Source organism: Amia ocellicauda, chromosome 14 (genome assembly GCF_036373705.1).
Source record: "Amia ocellicauda isolate fAmiCal2 chromosome 14, fAmiCal2.hap1, whole genome shotgun sequence".
Classification (NCBI taxonomy): domain Eukaryota; kingdom Metazoa; phylum Chordata; class Actinopteri; order Amiiformes; family Amiidae; genus Amia; species Amia ocellicauda.
This window is the reverse complement of record NC_089863.1, coordinates 1,884,105-1,902,443: the sequence shown is the minus strand read 5'-3', so window position 1 is coordinate 1,902,443 and position 18,339 is coordinate 1,884,105. Positions and strand designations below refer to the sequence as shown.

The 18,339-nt window shown below is 46.0% G+C and overlaps 3 protein-coding genes across 7 annotated transcripts in view; 2 read left to right on the top strand and 1 right to left on the bottom strand.

The window, feature by feature from the left end:
- The window catches only part of mink1 (misshapen-like kinase 1), a 31,429-nt gene extending 29,035 nt beyond the window's left edge, over window positions 1-2,394 (top strand). For all 5 annotated transcript variants that reach the window (XM_066722356.1, XM_066722357.1, XM_066722358.1 and 2 more), the window contains one exon: window positions 1-2,394. This exon is cut by the window's left edge and continues 796 nt beyond it. The gene's annotated coding sequence lies outside the window, so the exon portion shown is untranslated.
- On the bottom strand, window positions 2,385-7,165 carry hsd20b2 (hydroxysteroid (20-beta) dehydrogenase 2). Its single transcript, XM_066722362.1, has 11 exons — window positions 6,917-7,165; window positions 5,628-5,674; window positions 5,332-5,407; window positions 5,003-5,113; window positions 4,832-4,899; window positions 4,443-4,487; window positions 4,317-4,351; window positions 4,053-4,134; window positions 3,908-3,973; window positions 3,375-3,524; window positions 2,385-2,968 (listed from the first exon to the last, which is right to left on the bottom strand). Exons 1-11 carry the CDS (start codon window positions 7,086-7,088, stop codon window positions 2,843-2,845), a joined length of 978 nt encoding a protein of 325 aa, XP_066578459.1. The 5' UTR covers window positions 7,089-7,165; the 3' UTR covers window positions 2,385-2,842.
- Window positions 7,166-10,318: 3,153 nt separating this feature from the next.
- eif4e2rs1 (eukaryotic translation initiation factor 4E family member 2 related sequence 1) lies at window positions 10,319-14,356 on the top strand. The gene is made up of 7 exons (XM_066722355.1): window positions 10,319-10,562; window positions 11,194-11,299; window positions 11,420-11,554; window positions 11,742-11,846; window positions 12,766-12,918; window positions 13,195-13,331; window positions 13,472-14,356. Exons 1-7 carry the CDS (start codon window positions 10,546-10,548, stop codon window positions 13,509-13,511), a joined length of 693 nt encoding a protein of 230 aa, XP_066578452.1. The 5' UTR covers window positions 10,319-10,545; the 3' UTR covers window positions 13,512-14,356.
- Window positions 14,357-18,339: the final 3,983 nt, after the last annotated feature.

Below are 18,339 nucleotides of genomic sequence, written 5' to 3'. Positions count from 1 at the left end.
GTCGAATCAGTTCTGTTTGCTGTTGTTGTTGTTATTACGGCTCAAATTATAGTTATTGCACTTGCGATTCATATTTTAATTTTAGTTTAATCTTTTTTTTTTTTTGATGATTTGTGATTGGAGAGAGAGGGGGAGGGAGCTGGTCACAGCTACCATCATAGCTACCATCTGTGTCTGTCCCCTCCCTCTCCCCTCTCCCTCCCTGTCGCAATACTTTGTGGTACCCGTAGTGCCCTGTAGCAGCCCTCTGCCAATTTGTAAATTACTGTACATTTGTTTCTAAAAATACACTACAAATCTATTGAGAGGAGGGGTGCTTGACTGAGTGTATGTGTGTGTGTGTGTGTGTGTGTGTGTGTGTGTGTGTGCAAAATTGGGGCAGTTGGGGGGGTTTGATACATGGGGGTGTCTTTGTGTATAACAGCTCTGTATAATTGCGTTAGTGTGTTTAGTTTGTGATCATTTTGTGATTTCGAGGCAGTGGGGTGGGGGCAGTGTGGGGCATTTATTAGCGACTGGATATCAGATATTTGTTTAGTTTTGTTTGTTTTTTTTCAAAAGGAAAGAGTGAGAGAGAGACATGACTGGAGGCCTTTTGTGTGTGTGTGTCAGAGAGAGAGAGTGTTTGTGTGTGTGTGTGTGTGTATTTTACTATATAAACAGTAAATGGACAGACAGACAGACTGTGTGCCTGTATCTGGGCCAGTACTGGGGGAGGGTTAGTGATGCAGGTGTTTCCAAAAACAAAATCTAACAAATATAAGTTGCGTAAATAAAGTGTGTGTGTATGTGTGTGTCCTCTAGGGCAGGGCGGCGGCATCTCCCTGCCAGGGCCAGAACCCCATTCCTGAGGTCGGTTTCGACCCGTTGACCGGGGGTTCTGGGTCTCCTGCTGGGTTTGTAGGTCAGACCCACGGGCAGAACGACAAACTGTGTATCCCGATGCCAGAGAGCCAATCGGAGAAATAATCAGTAGTCGATCGCTAGTAAGAGTTAACGGGACTGATGGTGATTATTGCTTTTAATTTGTGGATTATTGTTTTTATCAAGTTTGGGATTCGTATTTGGAGGGGGAAGGATAGAAAGAGAAATGGAGGGAGAGAATCGCGAAGTTATTGCACAAATTTATACATTTTAGGTTTTCATTTTGATTGATTATTAGTTATTAAGTAGTATGGATATTGATATTGATAGACTGACAATCAAAAGCGAACCCTCCCGTCTGAGAGGGCAGAGCGGAGGAGAAGAGAGGGAGGGGGGAGGCAGAATATATTTTAAATCTATTTCATGTTTTCATAACGTGGGGAGGGGGGGCGCGTCTATATCTATCTATCTATCTATATAATTAAAATACAGATCCAGAAAGAGAGAGAAGACCGCACATACAGAGAGAGAGATATATTTACTTATTTTATAAAATCCAGATTTTTTTGGTCTGCCAGGATGACATTCTGTGTCGTTTCGAATGAGCAGTTTAAAATTTAAAGTCAAAGTTTAAAAAATATATATATATATACATGTATTGTAAATAAGCACAATTAGTTTGTTACTGGAGGGGCCTATAGGTGGGTAAATATGGTAAACGGACTGGATTCTTGGGAGGTGGGCATCTATGTGCACATTATATACCAGTTAATATGGTATTTATTTATTTTATTGATTGATTGATTGATTGATTTTTGAGGGGAGGGGGGGTATTCAATTGAAATGAATGAGGCCAAATGTCTTAATGAGGGTGAGAGAGACAGTCCAGTCCAGTCCAGTCCAGCAGAGAGACAGTCCAGTCTGCGTGTCTTTCTCTGTCTTTCACTCTCTCTCATCGCCCGCTCTGCGTCTCTCCTGCGGGCCATGCTGTACCACGCTGTGCCGTACCACGCTGGGCTGGGCTGGGCTGTGCCGTACCGCGCTGATCTCGGCGTCATGAATGTACTTGGTGAACTCAACCTGGTTTGACTGACCCTGCTGCGATCACTGCTGTAATGAAACCAGCTTGGGGAGAAAACTGAATAAACTGAGCTCTGTATCGATCCGTACATATAAAACGCGTGACTCTGACGTTTCGTTTGTTTACAATCGCTGTGAATGACATCGGCCAGATTTTCCTTCTCAATACACATTTCTTTTCTCCGTTTTGAAAATAAAATGACGCTGTGGTTTGGTGTGCGTCAAACCAGGAGAGGGTGAGAGGCCACAGGCGGCGTCCTCCGAGACGGCTTGATTTGTATTCTTTTTCTTCTTCTTCTGCTGTTTCGTTTTTAAAGAATAAAGCCTCTTTTTAGACCAATCTGTTCTTTTGTTTCTTTGACGTGTCTCCCGTGCTCATGCCCAGGGGGACACTCCGCTGTGTCGCAGGCAAAAAATTACAACAAATAAAGACACAAGTATATATGTTCACCCTGCTGGAGTGAGGAGCGTTTATTTGATTGGTTTATTTGTTTATCACACACACACACACACAAACCCAAACCCCATTCCTGCAAACTACACACAGGTGGAGAGAGAGAGAGAGACTGATACAGACACACTATCATAAACAACTACACAATTATGTACAGTTTGGTCTTAAATGGGATGGTAAAGCAGGGAATCCACCCAGAAGCATCACAATCAAAACACGGTGTTATAAAATATCATGTGTGTGTGTCTGCATCCGTGTGCATAAACACCAGATAAGTTTAGACTGAAGCCTAGGAACCGATTGTCTGGGGTACCATCGTCTCCAGGGGGCAGTCCGGCGCCCAAGGGCTTCCCCCATGTGGCATCACAGGCAGGCAAGGATTGGGTCTGAGGTTGAACCGTGTCCCCTCTCTCCCCCCACCTGTTCCACACACACACCCCTCCCTCACTCCTCCTTCTCCGAGCCGCTCTGCTGCCGGGCGCTGACGCTCTGGCCATATCTCTCCGTCAGATGCACACCCAGCCGGGAGAGGCGGTACCAGCCGGGAAACACCACTGTCAGGGTAGCGTGCTGGGGAGGGGGAGGGGAGAGAGGGTGAGTGGGCGGTGTCTCTCCCTTTTTGTTGTCATATCGGCTGTGTTGCCAAAACGTTACACAAGAACACACGTGATCAATAAACACAGTGCGTGTAGGGGGGATGTTAAACGAACGCAATGTCCTGTCATTTTAACCTTTATAGTTGGTTCTGGGGGAAATCAGTGACAGCCAATAAGAATCTATTCTCCTGAACATGTGACTCCCCTGGTCTGTGTGTCTCTGTCTCTCTTTCAGTCTTCTGCATCTAATGTTCTCTCTCCCTCCCTGTCTCCCTCTCTGTCTGTCTGTTGTCTCTGTCTGTGTCTCCCTCTCCGTCTCTCTCTCTCTCTCTGAACGTCTGTGTGACTCTGAGGTGTCCATCCAAGGTGGCGTGGCTGACCTGCAGGGCATGGGACAGGCAGCCGCTGGTGAAGGTGCTGTGCCCCACTGTGTCGAGAGCCTCCCGTGCGTAGTCTGATGCGCGCTTAACCAGCGGGGACACGGGCAGGTTGCCAGTCATGTTAGTAGAGACCATGAAGGGAGTCACACACTAGGAGAGAGGACAGCGAGAGAGAGGGAGAGAATGTTGAAGCTGATCAGTCATGAAGCGCTGATTAAAATATTAAAGCACACTCTGGCCTCAACGGCTACTGACATCCTCTTTCAAGTTCCTAAAAGCTAGGGTGTTGAAACAAAACCGCTGAGATGTCTCCATTATTCCAACCATCCTCGTTCCACGGCCAATGAGGTGGGCTGAGAACGGGACGGAGACCCCACTCCAGCCAACCAGCAAGCTACTGGAGAGGCAACACCCAAATACAGAAAGATCTCTGTTCCTCTGTGCTGCCGAGACAAGCGTCTCCCCCGGCCCGCTGTGTGTAAAACCTCTGAGACCTTCCGGGAGAGGTCCTCTCCTGACCCTTGACCTCTCACCTGCACAGTGACGCCCCGGGACCGGTACTCCGCATGCAGACACCTGGAGAAGTAGGTCAAGAAGATCTGGAGAGAGGGATAGAGTGTGTCATTGTGTAGGTACAGTCTCTGTGTGGATCGTAGTGTGGTCTATATAGCGCCTCACCTTGCTGGCAGAGTACAGAGTGAGTAGGGGCTGGGGCCGGGAGGCGGCCTCTGAGGAGATATTGATGATCAGCCCTCGACCCCTGAGGGAGAGGGGGAGGGAGCAGTGAGGACAGTGCAGGTATTCATTGTTCAGAAATAATAACACGGATTAGAGTTACTGATTAAATCACTATTCTAGTCAAATAGATGGACGGACAGACAGCCATGGACAAATAGAGACAGACAGACCGAGAGATGGGGAGACATTTCAGCAGTGACGTACCTGTCAATCATCTGTGGTAGAACAATTCTGCTCATCTAAGGAGAGACAGACAGTCAGACAAACACACTACACACTCACATTCACACACTACACACTCACACAAACACATGGCACTTGCAGACTGACCTGTGTGACTGACAGGATGTTACAGTTGATCAGCTGAGTGATTCTCTGTAGGAACACAAGACTGTCAGGAGAGAGAGAGAGAGAGGGGGGGGGGGCTGCACTCTCACACACAAACTCTGGACTCCTGAGAATGCACCAGTACAAACCCAGCTGTATTAATGGGTCATTGTGTGTCAAAATACAGTAACACATTGTAACAATCGCCCAGGATAAGAAGAACATCTGATAAGAAATGTAATAATTATAAAAAATAATATAGAGAGGGGGAGGGAGGGAGATTTGAGAAGTTCAAAAGAAAGTTGCAACAGAAATAAGGACAGACTGTATCAGAATGGTAGAGCAGGTGGGGGAAAGAGGGAGGGAGGGAGAGGGGCCAGGGGCAGCTGTACCTCTTCGGCGTTGGGGACGTCCAGGAAGTGAGCCAACTTTGACGTGTAATTCATTCCAACATTGTTCACTGAGAGAGAGGGAGAGGGAGAGGGATGGTATGTTGATGAACATGTTATGTAAGTGACTCTCAGTGGGACAGACAGACGGACAGACAGGCGGAGGCGCTGTACCCAGGATGCCAATGTCCAGGCCGGTCAGTGCGCTGGCGATGCCGGGGTAGATGCCCCCTCCCTCGGTAAAATCAGCCTGCAGCACCTGCACTGCGCAGCCATACTGAGACGCTGAGAGCGGGGGAGGGAGAGGGAGAGGGAAGAGGGTAACAAAATTCAAAGATCACAAAGTCCCTCCCTCCCCCTCCATCTCTCCATCTCTCTCTCTTTCTCTCTCCCCCTCTTCCCTGTCTGGGCCATAGAGCCCTGATCTCCCCATTCTGCACAGGTTTTTTCCTCTCTCTCTCTCTCTCTCTCTCTCTCTCTCTCTCTCTCTCACTCTCTCTCACCTATCTCCCGTGCTGCTGCCTGCAGTCTCTCTGCTGACCTGCTGATCAGAACCACGTCCAGCCCCCTCCTGGCCAGCTGTCAACACGCAGCACACACAATGTGACACAACAGTGCACAGCAGCACACGACATCACACACACTGCTACGCAACACTACTCGACATATAAAGCATTACCTGACAAATACAACCTCACAACACTGTTCACAAGACACGGTGCTACACAGCACACAATACGCATCAGTGCACAACACTGACAACAGTGTTAATTAGTTAATTGCTTAATTGATCCCATACCTCGTCAGCGTAGGCTCTCCCGATCCCCGAGGTTGCCCCTGTAACCACTACCCGGCAAAGAAGATAACAACATGGATTAAAATCAGAACATTCAGTCTCCCTCTCCCTCTCCCAGGAGATGAGCAGCACAGTAAACAACAGCCATAGCCCGTGTGCCTGACAGTCATCCGGCCCCTCCCTGGATGACAATCGGGGCAGGAAAGTGTTGTTCGGTTGGATACAACCCCCCCGCTGTGTTATTACCACACATTCCATCGCTCTATCACAGTGTTCTATCGCTTTATCACAGTGCTCTATCACAGTGTTCTATCGCTTTATCACAGTGCTCTATCACAGTGCTTCATCGCTGCTCTACCAGTCTGTGTCTGGCTGTGCCCCCCCCCCCCCCCCCCCCCCTCTGTTTCACTGCAGAGAGAGAAAGACAGAGAGGGGGAAATATTTACTGTAAAAATTGCCCAGTCCAGTCCACTCCAGTCCCCTCACACAGCTCAGTCACTATAGTCCACACCAGTCACCATAGTCCAGTCACTATAATCAGGTCAATATGATCCAGTCCCCCACACAGCCCAGTCACTATAGTCCAGTCCACTCCAGTCCCCTCACACAGCCCAGTCACTATAGTCCAGTCCACTCCAGTCCCCTCACACAGCCCAGTCACTATAGTCCAGTCCACTCCAGTCCCCTCACACAGCCCAGTCCACTCCAGTCCCCTCACACAGCCCAGTCACTATAGTCCAGTCCACTCCAGTCCCCTCACACAGCACAGTCACTATAGTCCAGTCCACTCCAGTCCCCTCACACAGCCCAGTCACTATAGTCCAGTCCACTCCAGTCCCCTCACACAGCCCAGTCACTATAGTCCAGTCCACTCCAGTCCCCTCACACAGCCCAGTCACTATAGTCCAGTCCACTCCAGTCCCCTCACACAGCCCAGTCACTGTAGTCCAGTGGTCTCCAGACCTGGTCCTGGAGAGACCCAATCCACTTCATTTTATAGGTCACCAATATCTAAACACTGGGAACACACAGGAGTCATTAATCAATTAAGCAACTCAACCCAGGGATTTTTTGACTGGTTTCTAAAGGACTGTTTACCTGCTTCGTTGTTTGCAATTAACTACTTGCAGGTGTTTATGTTGGTGCTAGAAGGGTGACCTCCAAAACCTGCTGGATAGGGGCTGTCCTGTGCAGTGCAGTCCAGTCCTGTCCTGTCCTGTCCTGTCCAGTCACATCGACTGAATCCATCATGCACTTTAGTCACTGAATGAGTCAGTCGATCTGCTGCTCACCTGCCCACCGCCCGTACCGCCGCAAGTCTGTGCTCCAGTACTGTGACAGGATGTAGCTCCTGATCCCGACCCAGCAGCCCCAGCCGAACCGGACCAGCCACACGGCCAGGGTCAGAGCTCCGATCGCGGCCAGAACCGGTACCAGCGCCCCGCTGCCTCCGTCCCCGGGCATAACGCCTCACGACCCGACCTGTGTGTGTGTGTGAGAGAGATAGATCTTGTCTCTTTAAAGACCGTACACCGGTCTCTCTCTCTCTCTCTCTCTCTCTCTCTCTCTCTCTCTCTCTCTCTCTCTCTCTCTCTCTCTCTCTCTCTCGTCTCTCACAGAGCCAATTAAAAACACAGCAGCTCAGCCCTACCCGCCCTCTCGTCCGTCCGCTCAGCCCTCGCTCCTCCCCGCCCTTCTCGCCTTTCTGTTTTGCAGTTTTGCTGACAGCTGCGTTTGCTTTAATCTCGCATCGTGCAAGAACAGTGGACTCACAATACAATCACTGTATTAGGACATACATGACACATATTAGCACATTACGCTTCTGCAGGCTACTGTCCATACAACCTGCGTGGCTCTCCTCTCCTGCAGTCGACTGCGTCTAAGTCTTCACCGGACTGTGTAGTATCTTATAGTAAAGTATAGTACAGTAGAGTACAGTGTAGTGTAGTGCAGTACCAGGGCCGGTGCCCTAGGCCAGATTATAGCCCCTTGCATCGCAGCCAATTCCACCACCGACCATTGTGTTCATACACTCACACAGAAACTGCACAGCTTTATGTCTTTGAGATTTTCTTTATTTTAGAAACCAAGAAAACACAAAATAAAAACAGTATTAAAGAAACAAGTGACATAAAACGAATCAAATATAGATTTTTCGTGCAATACTCTTATTTATATTGTATTTATAATTCGTTTTATGTCACTTGTTTGCTGCAAAAAAGCCAATGCGAGTAAGGCTGTAAAACAATGCTACATTATGCATATTGCACTAATTCTCTAATATCGTTTTTTTCATGCAATACTCTTATTTATATTACAGAAACATTAGTGCAATATGCATAATGTAGCATTGATCTACAGCCTTACTCGCATTGGCTTTCTTGCAGCAAACAAGTGACATAAAGCGAATGATAAATAAGTGGATGATTTGTGCAGCACACTTGAAAGAAAAAGTGTATTTCTCAAAATTATTTTCTAGGTTAGGTTATTCCCAAAACACCTGAATAGTCTTTCCAACATCCCTAATGAGTTTAAGGTAAAAGTAACTGACATTGACTCTAGCTAACTCTTTAAATGAGCGAACATTACTAGTATTGTCCAGAGTAAGCTGGCGAGTAGTAACACTACTCAAACAGTAACAGTGCAATTAGAGACACTATTCATTCATCACATCACAGCACCTCTGTCCTCATCCCGATTTTCTTCCTCTCTTCTTCTTTTTCCTCCCTGGGCACCAGAGGGCTTTGGTGTTTTTGACAAGTGGCTACTGATGCTAATTGATCATGTTTCATGTTCAGTGTCCCTCACTGCTTCAGATAACTGAATTTGCCCCCCACACAATCAGGTCAGTCTAACTATGAGAGCTGGGGGGCAATTGATGCAGCTGGGGTGACGCTGCAGGCAACACAGAAAACCTGGCCTAATAAGTTATGAAGTTATGTTGTTGTGGGGGCTTTTGCTTTTTGATAATATTTCGAATTAATAGTATTAAAATGGTATTAGTAAAAAGTAGTAAAAGTAAAAAAGGGCGCCTCTATGCATGGACACCACCTCTAGCATTTGACTATTCCGCCTATGCCATGGGCCGGCCCTGTGTAGTACAGTACAAGGTAGTCTAGTGTAGTATCTTAGAGTACAGTATAGTGTAGTACAGTACAGTGTAGTGTAGTGTAGTATCTTAGAGTACAGTAATGTGTATTATATAGTGTAGTATCTTATTGTACAATAAGGTGTAGTATAGTACAGTGTAGTGTCATATCTTTGTTGGAAATGATTCTTGGGACAGACAGCTGTATTTTTGAGTGAATTCACAGGGAGACAGGAGCGCACGCATGGCCTGTTGATTCCCTGTTATGTCATTACCTACCAGAAGAGGCTCTACAGAGGGAGAGTCATGATTTGCTTTATAGACAAAACAGAACTCACAACATGAAACCATTAACAATATAAAGAAAATAAAGCAAATAATAAAACTACATGTTCCCATTATGGGGAAATTCCTCAACTCGTTTACATTTCAAACTAGAAACTTTTATCTTGTCCCAGGATGTAGGGGCCGCTGAGCACATCATGTCAAGGTCTTGTTCCCTCCGAACATGCTGGGTTCACAGTTAAACCTGGCAGAAACAAATGTTCAAGACAATGAATCAAAGGACAGTGTGCTCCTGGTGCGTACACACAATTCACCTCACACTCAGAGCAACAATGACACATATTCATAAAAGCACTTATCATTCATATTAAGCCTTCAGTCTCATAGGACAGTATAGTCTAGTGTAGTGTGTTATCGAACAGGAAAGTGTAGTATAGTGGAGTTTCTGCATTTGTATTTAGTTTTTTTAGCCACAGCAAGAAAAACAGGTTAAACAAACAACACAGGTCTCTCTCGGTTCAGTTCAATTAGGCTATGCATTTTTATTATTGTAAGCAGCGTTGCCAAGGCATTTTCCATCATAATAAATATCAATTTACACACGGGGAAGAAAAAACACAAACAGCATGGAAACAATAAGACAGTGGGAATAATTACAACAGCCATCTCTCTCTCTCTCTCTCTCTCTCTCTCTCTCTCTCTCTCTCTCTCTCTCTCTCTCTCTGTGAACCTGCAGGATCTGTTAGCAAACCTCCGAATTGATATGTTCGGCTGGTGTTTAGTCACATTTTCCATAGTTGTGGTCCCCCAGGCTTCACAGCCAGACAGAGGGATTGGTTTCACAATGCTGTCAGAAATGTAGAGCCTTTTATGGCATAAAAAGCCCTGAGTGCTTATCTCTCAATAGCACCCAGATGCACTGATTGTTAGACCCAGGTAGTTGTAGCTGGCGGTGAGCTGCAGGGGGCTGTCGTGGTCCCTGTGTCGCTGACCGGGTTCTGGCCTGACTAATATAATAATAATAATACTAGTATAGTAGTAGAAGGTGTTATGCAGTAGTGGTAGTAGTAATAATTTACTAGCAGCTGATTTTAGTTCACTTCAATTAGAACTGATGCTGTATATGGAAGTACTGTAACACGTAGTAATGCCTGTGTGAAAAGGTGTATTTGAGGTCCCTGTGACTCGCCTGGGTGAGGCTGTCTGCTAAACAAACGCATAAACCTTACAGAACAAAAAGGCTCAATCACAAACGCGTTTCCCTCCGCCGCACACGGGCCCGCGGTGCGGCTTGTCCCTCCCCGCTCTCCATCCGGCACGCTGTTTGGCCTCCTCCACTGCGGCTGCGCACTGGGTCCTGGGCGAACGCGTTTCAGACCCACTTCGATTTGGGCGAAATACCGTCCGTTCAGACATTGTTCCGTGTGCTCGTCTGGAGTTTTTACTCTGGTTTTTGTTGTGTTTGGCTGGATTATAATACCTGGCGGGAGGCGCAGCTGCGTGTCGCCGGACTGTCGGCGATCAGTGACGTAGTGATCCGTGAGGATGAACAAGTTTGACCAGTGAGTGGAGAGAGAGAGAGAGAGAGAGAGAGAGAGAGAGTTATATGTGTCATTATTATTATTTAGTGTGTGTGTGTGTGTTTATACACGGATGTAGGCATGGTGTACGTGTGTGTGTGTGTGGATACGTCATTACTCTGGCAACACTACACGTCTGTTTGACAATAAAGCACAGTTTGAATTTGAGTGGAGCAGACATGGAGAGGGGAAAGTATGAATGATGGACAGAGGACGAGAGGTGTGTGTCTCCGTGTCTAGAAACTCTACAGATGGGTGGGATTATTATTATTATTATTATAGGGCTCTGGACTGTGGAGCACAGGGTTGTGGGTTCAATCCCAGGTGGGACACTGCTGTTGTGCTTTACCTAGATTGCTCCAGTAAATGCCCAGCTGTATAAATGGGTAAATGTGAAAAATAATGTGATAACTTGTAACAATTGTAAGTCACCCAGGATAAGGGTGTCTGCTAGGAAATTGAGTAATAATGTGGCTGTTCTGTTATGATTTGTTGTCAGGGTTCATGGGGGTCTTGTCCAGTCTGACTTGGTGGTCCGTCAGTTGGTATGACATGAGTGCTGAATCTAGTGTACGTCTCCTCTCTCTCTCTCTCTCTCTCTCTCTCTCTCCAGTCTGAAGGATGACGACAGTGGTGACCATGATGACCCGTCGGCCCCGCGCGAGGAGAAGATCGAGGGGGACTCCCTGTCCAACAGCACCAGCAACGGCCGCCGCAAGGTGACTGCAGACCACCACACTGTCCCGAGGGCCGCCGCTGCCGCACTGCTGCTGTGTGTCACACATTAAAAGATGTATATATATTTACCCTCTCTCTCCCTCCTCTCTCCTCTCTCTCAGGCGGTGAGCCCGGGTGCAGGGGAGCACCCTTTGCAGTATAACTACACGTTCTGGTACTCCCGCCGCACGCCCAGCCGCCCCGCCAACACACAGAGCTACGAGCAGAACATCCGGCAGATCGGCACCGTCGCCTCGGTAAAACTGACTGATACACTAACTATGACCGACCGACCAACTGACTGACTGACTGACTGACTGACTGTGACTGACTGGTGGTGCTAATGTGTATCAGTGTCTATATAATAGTTGACTGTTTCTTGACATGCTCTCTCTCTCTCTCTGTGTGTGTGTGTGTGTGTCTCTCTCTCCCTCTCTCTCTCAGGTGGAGCAGTTCTGGAAGTTCTACAGTCACCTGGTGCGTCCGGGAGACCTGACGGGCCACAGCGACTTCCACCTGTTCAAGGAGGGGATCAAACCCATGTGGGAGGTGAGAGAGAGAGGGAGGGACTCAGCGTGCGTGTTTCTGTGTCTCTTTGTTGTCTTAATGTGGAGTTGTGTTACTGTGTGTGGTGGTGTAACTGTATGGTGGTGGAGTTGTTACAGAGTGTAACGTTTGCAGTTGTGTGTGTTTTTTGCTACTGTCTGTGTGCTGGTGTACTTGTATTGCTGTCAGTGTGTGTGTTGTTAAAGGGCCGTTTATAGCCTGTTGGGAGCCCTGAGCAAGATCTCATTAGAGGGGCCAAACAAAACTTATTAACACAAGTCTGGAAATTGCGTTATGATATTTGGCCTCTAGATGGCACTGCATGCTACTGTAACACAACACAAACACTGACGTGAAGGACTGACAAGGTAACAAAACAGCCATTCAAAGCTTAACAGTTTAAAAGTATACAATATATTACACTCCCTCTGAACAATTACATTAAATTCACATTGAAATGGCCCTGAAATCAGTCAGGAGCAAACAAACAATACCAGTTCAATAATCATGTTTAAATCAGGACAATCAATACTCCTTGATAAAGTCAAATTGAACGTGTGTGTGTGGTGGTGTAACTGTGGTGGTGGTGTAGTTGTTACAGTGTGTACGTGTGCAGTTGTGTGTGTTGTTACTGTGCTACTGTCTGTGTGGTGGTGTAACTGTTGCTGTGCATGTGGTGTAGTTGTATAACAGTGTGTAGTCGACGCTGTGTGTAGTTGTGTTGCTGGTGTAATTGAGTCAGTGCGTGGTTGTGTGCCACACTGTGTAATTGTCGTTGTGTGTGTGTGTGTGTGGTGCAGGACGAGGTCAATTAAAGCGGGGGAGGTGGATCATCCGGCTGCGGAAGGGCCTGGCCTGGGAGTGTGTGTGGTGTGGCTGCGTCGCAGTGTGTAACTGTGTCGCTGTGTGTGTTGTGGTGCAGGACGAGGCCAATAAGAGCGGGGGGAAGTGGATCATCCGGCTGCGGAAGGGTCTGGCCTCGCGCTTCTGGGAGAACATCATCCTGGCCATGCTGGGGGAGCAGTTCATGGTGGGAGAGGAGATCTGCGGAGTTGTCGTCTCCATTCGCTTCCAGGTCAGCCAGGGGTCACCCAGGGGCTGAGACACTCAGGCAGAGAGAGACAGGGGACACGGACACACTGAGGGACACTGAGACAGAGAGAGACAGGGGACATGTACACACTGAGGGACACTGAGACAGACAGGGACTCGGACACTGAGGAACTCTAATATTCAAGACAGAAAGACACTAATACACAGAGAGAGAGAGACGGCAACACAAGTATTGACACACTGAGGGACAATGACACACGACTTGTGCAAAGGGTGTCCCCTGTCCCTTGCGCTGCAGGAGGACATCCTGTCCATCTGGAACAAGACGGCGAATGACCAGGTGACCACGTCCCGCATCCGGGACACCCTGCGCCGCGTCCTCAACCTGCCGCCCAACACCATCATGGAGTACAAGACGCACAACGACAGCCTCAAGTGAGCCATGCCCCGTCTCTTTCTCCCTCTCCCTCTTTCTCTCTTGCTTGCTCTCTCTCCTCTCTGTCTTGCTGTCTCTGCCTCTGTCTCTGTCTGTTTGTTGCTATATTAATTCTGTCTTTGTCTCTCTCTCTTTGCAGGGACAATTCCAGCTTTAGAAACACCAAGATTGCATTGTGAGGGGGAGGAAAGCAGGAAAGGAGAGAGAAAGAGAGAGAGACATAGGACAGAGAGAAAGAGAGAGTGAGTGTGTTTGGGGATTGCATCTCTCTCTGTCCCTATCTCTCCCTCTCTGTCTCTCTCTCTCCATCTGTGACACAAACTGTGCAATGGGACCGGCTCACAGCGGAGGGGCGGACAAGGACACTGGACAGACGCTCTTCTTTTTTTCTTTTTTTTTATGAGAAACCAACAAATATACAATTGAGAAATTGAAAAGGAAATGAGTGTGTGTGTGTATGTATCAGAGAGACGGCGAGAGTGATGGCAGCTGGCGGAGACGGCGCTGCACATGGGGACCAGTTCTGTGTGCGGACAGGAAGCTGGGCAGGCTGAACAGGATTGACGCGGGGCAGCGGACACTGCAGCGCTGGGGACTCTCCTGTCGTTCTGCTGCCAATTGTTCCTTTTATTTTCCTGTTTTAGTTCTCGGGGAGCTGGTTGTGTTTGTTCTTTGCTGTTGTGGTTGTGTGTGTCCACTCCCTGTCCCCGTCCCTGTCCCTCTTCCTCCCCTTCCCCTGAAGTTTGCATGTGACTCAGTCCCTGTTCCAATAAATTATGGAGCCCTGATAATGGACTGATTGAGCCAGTTGGGTCCTAATGGACAGTCCGGACCCCAGCCCTCTGCACGAGGGGCGGCTGTGCCAGGCCAACACCCTACCATGTGTCCCCTGGGGTCCCTGCCGTCGATCACGTTAACACATTGTTTATCTGCTCTGTGAGGTCAGTCGTCTCTCACTCTGCGGGGCTCTGAGTGTGTTGCGCCGTTCTAAATTAAAGACTTTATTTTGTTGCTTTCTTCCAAACTGAGTTGTGTTTTTGTGTTGGGCTGTAGGGGGTGGGGAGGTCTGTGTCTGTGTGTTCCTCTCTGTGTGCGCCTGCGTGTCTGTCTCTCTGCCTTTCTTTCTTTCCATCTGTCCCTCTGTCTGTCTCTGTGTTAGTCTCTGTCTCTCCATCTCCACTCTGCCTGTCTCTCTCCATCTGTCTCTGTTACTGTCTGTCCCTCTGTATGTCTGCCTTTCTGTCTGTCTCTGTTACTGTCTCTGTCTCACTGCCTGTCTCTCTCCAGTCTTCCCTCTGTCGGTCTCTGTCTCTTTCTGTGTTACTGCCTGTCTGTCTGTTTCTCTTTGTTACTGCCTCTCTGCCTGTCTGTGTGTCTCAGCTGGATGATTGATAAAAGTGCAGGTGAGTAACAAAGCAAAACCCCAAGTGGGTGGAGCCAGGCCAAGGAAACTCCACTGCATAGATGAATTGAAACAAGAATGGGTTGATAGAGAGAGAGAGAGCGACACAGTGGGGAGAGAAAGACACTGACTACAGGAGGAACCAAAGGGAAATCAGGTAATTACACATTATCATCATTATTATTAACTGGTGCATAATATTGCACATGTATTTTCAAGGGTATTATTTCTTTATTGTTGTTTGTTTCTTGACTTACAATACAAAAGCAATATCAAGGTGCAATAAAGTCTACAATTACAGATCACAACATAGTTCAAATTACAAGTTCAAAATTACACAAGTGCATGAAGGTGGAGCAGAATGTACTGGGGGGAATCCAAGTGACCTAGTCATTTCCATAAAACTGATTTTGACTCGTCAAGCATGTGCAGTGATAGGGGCCTGGAGGCGGGATATGAGGGGTATGTGTTCACGGCTTAGTTCATTAGCTGTGCAGTTCAGCTACTACCGGGGATCCGATGTTGGCCCTCGCAGGAGTCAGAAGTATGGAGAGCCATTTGTGCCAAAAGTGTTCGTCCGTCAATTCATCCAGGAATCTGTTTTTCCCCTCATTAGAAAATCTGCGCTGTGAATCCAGATCGTCCATCAGAAACCCATCAGGCTATAAAATGGCACTTGAAGTCTTTACTCCGTGAGACAGAAGGACAGGCATTAATTGATTATATTAATATCAAAATAGACCGGATCGCTGATCGCAGGGCTGTGCAGCCTCTTCTCAGTGGGGGTGGGCTTGACATAATATTGGGGGGGCTTCTCTTTATCAATTTATTTGTCAATCAATTATTATTAGTATAGCGCCCTTCGCAGGGTAGCCACAGAGCGCTTTACAGACTGGTGAACATACAACAAACGTACAGCAAAATAAAAAACATTAATACAATAAAATCAAATGTAGACCTGTAAACATTTTACATGATCTACAATAAAGTGAGTGAACATTTAAGTAAATGCTGGCACACATATGTATTTATTTTTATTTATTTAACTACGCACTACATGTGTTCATACAGAAAGATTTTAGATTTAAACTTTACCCATTGCAAATAATTGCAATATGAGCTAATTACTTTAAGTCGGATAATGTACTGTATTTTTTTAAATATGTGCACACGAAAATAATCTAAACAATACATACTAAAGCCAAATAAACACACTCACAATAAACACCTTGCCCTAGCCAATCCAACACGTATATCCATTTAAATACAATTACACCTCATACAAATACATACAATGTGACAGTCTGTTAAAATGCCAAGAGCATCGTCTCTTAAACAAACGAATTTACAATTAATACAAAAACACCACGAACTTCAACCTTGGCATGTGTCATATAGATGATGCAAATTGTATTACACGCAGTATGTCAAAGCCTTTTTACGAAAAAAGAGAAATCACATTTGTCACTTATTTCGACAGTATTTTAAAAATGCGTTGCGCTGCATGTACAATATATAGTGATTAAACACGTATTTACTCTAGGCAAAGCTGTGGTTAAGCCCTGCCTATTCTCCCTATTCATCTTCTCTTAGACGAGCCATGTTAATGGTGATTTTAATTTCTATTCGGTTACACAGAGACGCCAGTAACGCCCTTTAATAAACTGCAATATTATTGGCTGAAGCTGTTTTATGAGCCTGGAGTTTTATTGGTTAAAGTTTGCGCCTCTGCTCCTATTGGCTAGAAAGACGGAAGTGGGCTGGGCACAGAGCATAGCTGCAAATCACTTCCTGTATGGAGCCCAAGATTATCACTTCCTGTTAACTTCATTTCTATTGAGAATTGAGAAATTGATTGAATTAATTAATTAATTAATTAATTGAGAAAGGAAACAGGAAGTGATAATCTCAGCCAAAATACAGGAAGTGGTTTGAAGATATCTCTAAATGATTTGCAGATATCTTTAAATAGTTCAGATAGCTTCAAATCATTTAGAGGTATCTTTAAAAAACACCTAATTTAGATATCTCTAAATCGTTTGCAGATATCTCTAAATCATTTATAATGATAAGTTGGCTTGCCATAGACAGAGAAAACACTACGAGCGACACACAGAGTGGACAGGACTTTGTGTGTTTTATTATCTGTGCTTTATGACTGTAAACGGCGCAATAAACACACGTTTCTGTTAGAGATATTAGCGAGAGCTGAACGTGTAGAGACAACATTATATTCAGACAAGCATGTTCACATAAGAATACGTTTCCATGCGCAACAATAATACTAAATAGAGAATATGTATTGATATTATTATCGTCATCATCTGTGCTGGTATATATGTATTTTAAGTGACTCCCTTCACTTATTACTCTTACTACAGATTTGTAACTGCAAACGTATTATTTATAATGTACTTATCAGATCCTTAACCAGGCAAGTTACAGCTGAAACAAAATACACACGTTTCACGATTAATCATCAGATACAATATAGCCGGTTATAATTGAACTAAAGTCTCAGTCATGGCGTTTATGGACGCATTTATTAAACCAGTCCTTAATGTTTTAGAGGGAAACCCCCCAGCAGCACTCGACGTCATTTCACTCGTTTCGTGGTTGAAATCTGGTTGCGACGTGTATCAACAAGAACTGCTATTCAACGTGGTTTTGGCAACGATTCATCAACGTCCACATATACTTGGCTTTCAGGTTGAATAGACGTCGTGAGTCAAAACAATCAAACAGACCAGATAACAAACACAATATCCTCTCAGACAAATGTATTTCCACGATTCAACGTCAAATCCCTTTGCAAATCCAATTAATTTTCAATGTATATTCAACGTTGAAATATGACATTGAAACAAGTTGTTTCTAATGTATTTGCCTGCTGGACCAGATCTGCTGTATTTCTTTATTCATTCATTTATCTTGTAAATGGACACGTTAACTGAATCGTGTTCCTTCACACTGACTGTCTCTGGATTGTCAAAAATACATCTTCATGTTGAAGATGTCCTGAACATGATTATGGATGGCAATTCCAGTGACCTGGAGCAGTTAGGTGAAGATGATGACGATGACAATGTGGATTGGACTCCTACTGCACTGTATACTGAGGGAAGCTCAGATAGTAATGATGAAGAAGACTTGCAAGATGAAAGTGTTGACAAGACAAGAGCTGAAGTTGAGAGACCAACAACAACACAGGACACAACAACAAAGCAGTCAGCAAGGGGCAAAGTGAAAAGGAAAGAGTATCAGTGGAATAAAAACCATTTTGAACCTCCAGCTGTTGAATTTGATGAATGTTCTGAGGAAGACTCAGAAGACAGGCTAGACTGGACACCATACATGTACTTCCAAAGGTATGTGCTGACAAAATGCTACAGGAAATTGAAGAACAAACAAACTTGTACAGTGTGCAGAAAGAAGGAAAGTCAGTGAACACAAATGCCAAAGAAATGGAGCAAATTCTGGGTATGTACATGCATATGGGCTTAGTACATTTGGGGCACACTGTCACAGTGGCAGTAGTCAATGCATGGAACCTGTACAGAAGAGACCAGAAAAAAAATAATCCCATGCAGAATCCCATGGCCCTG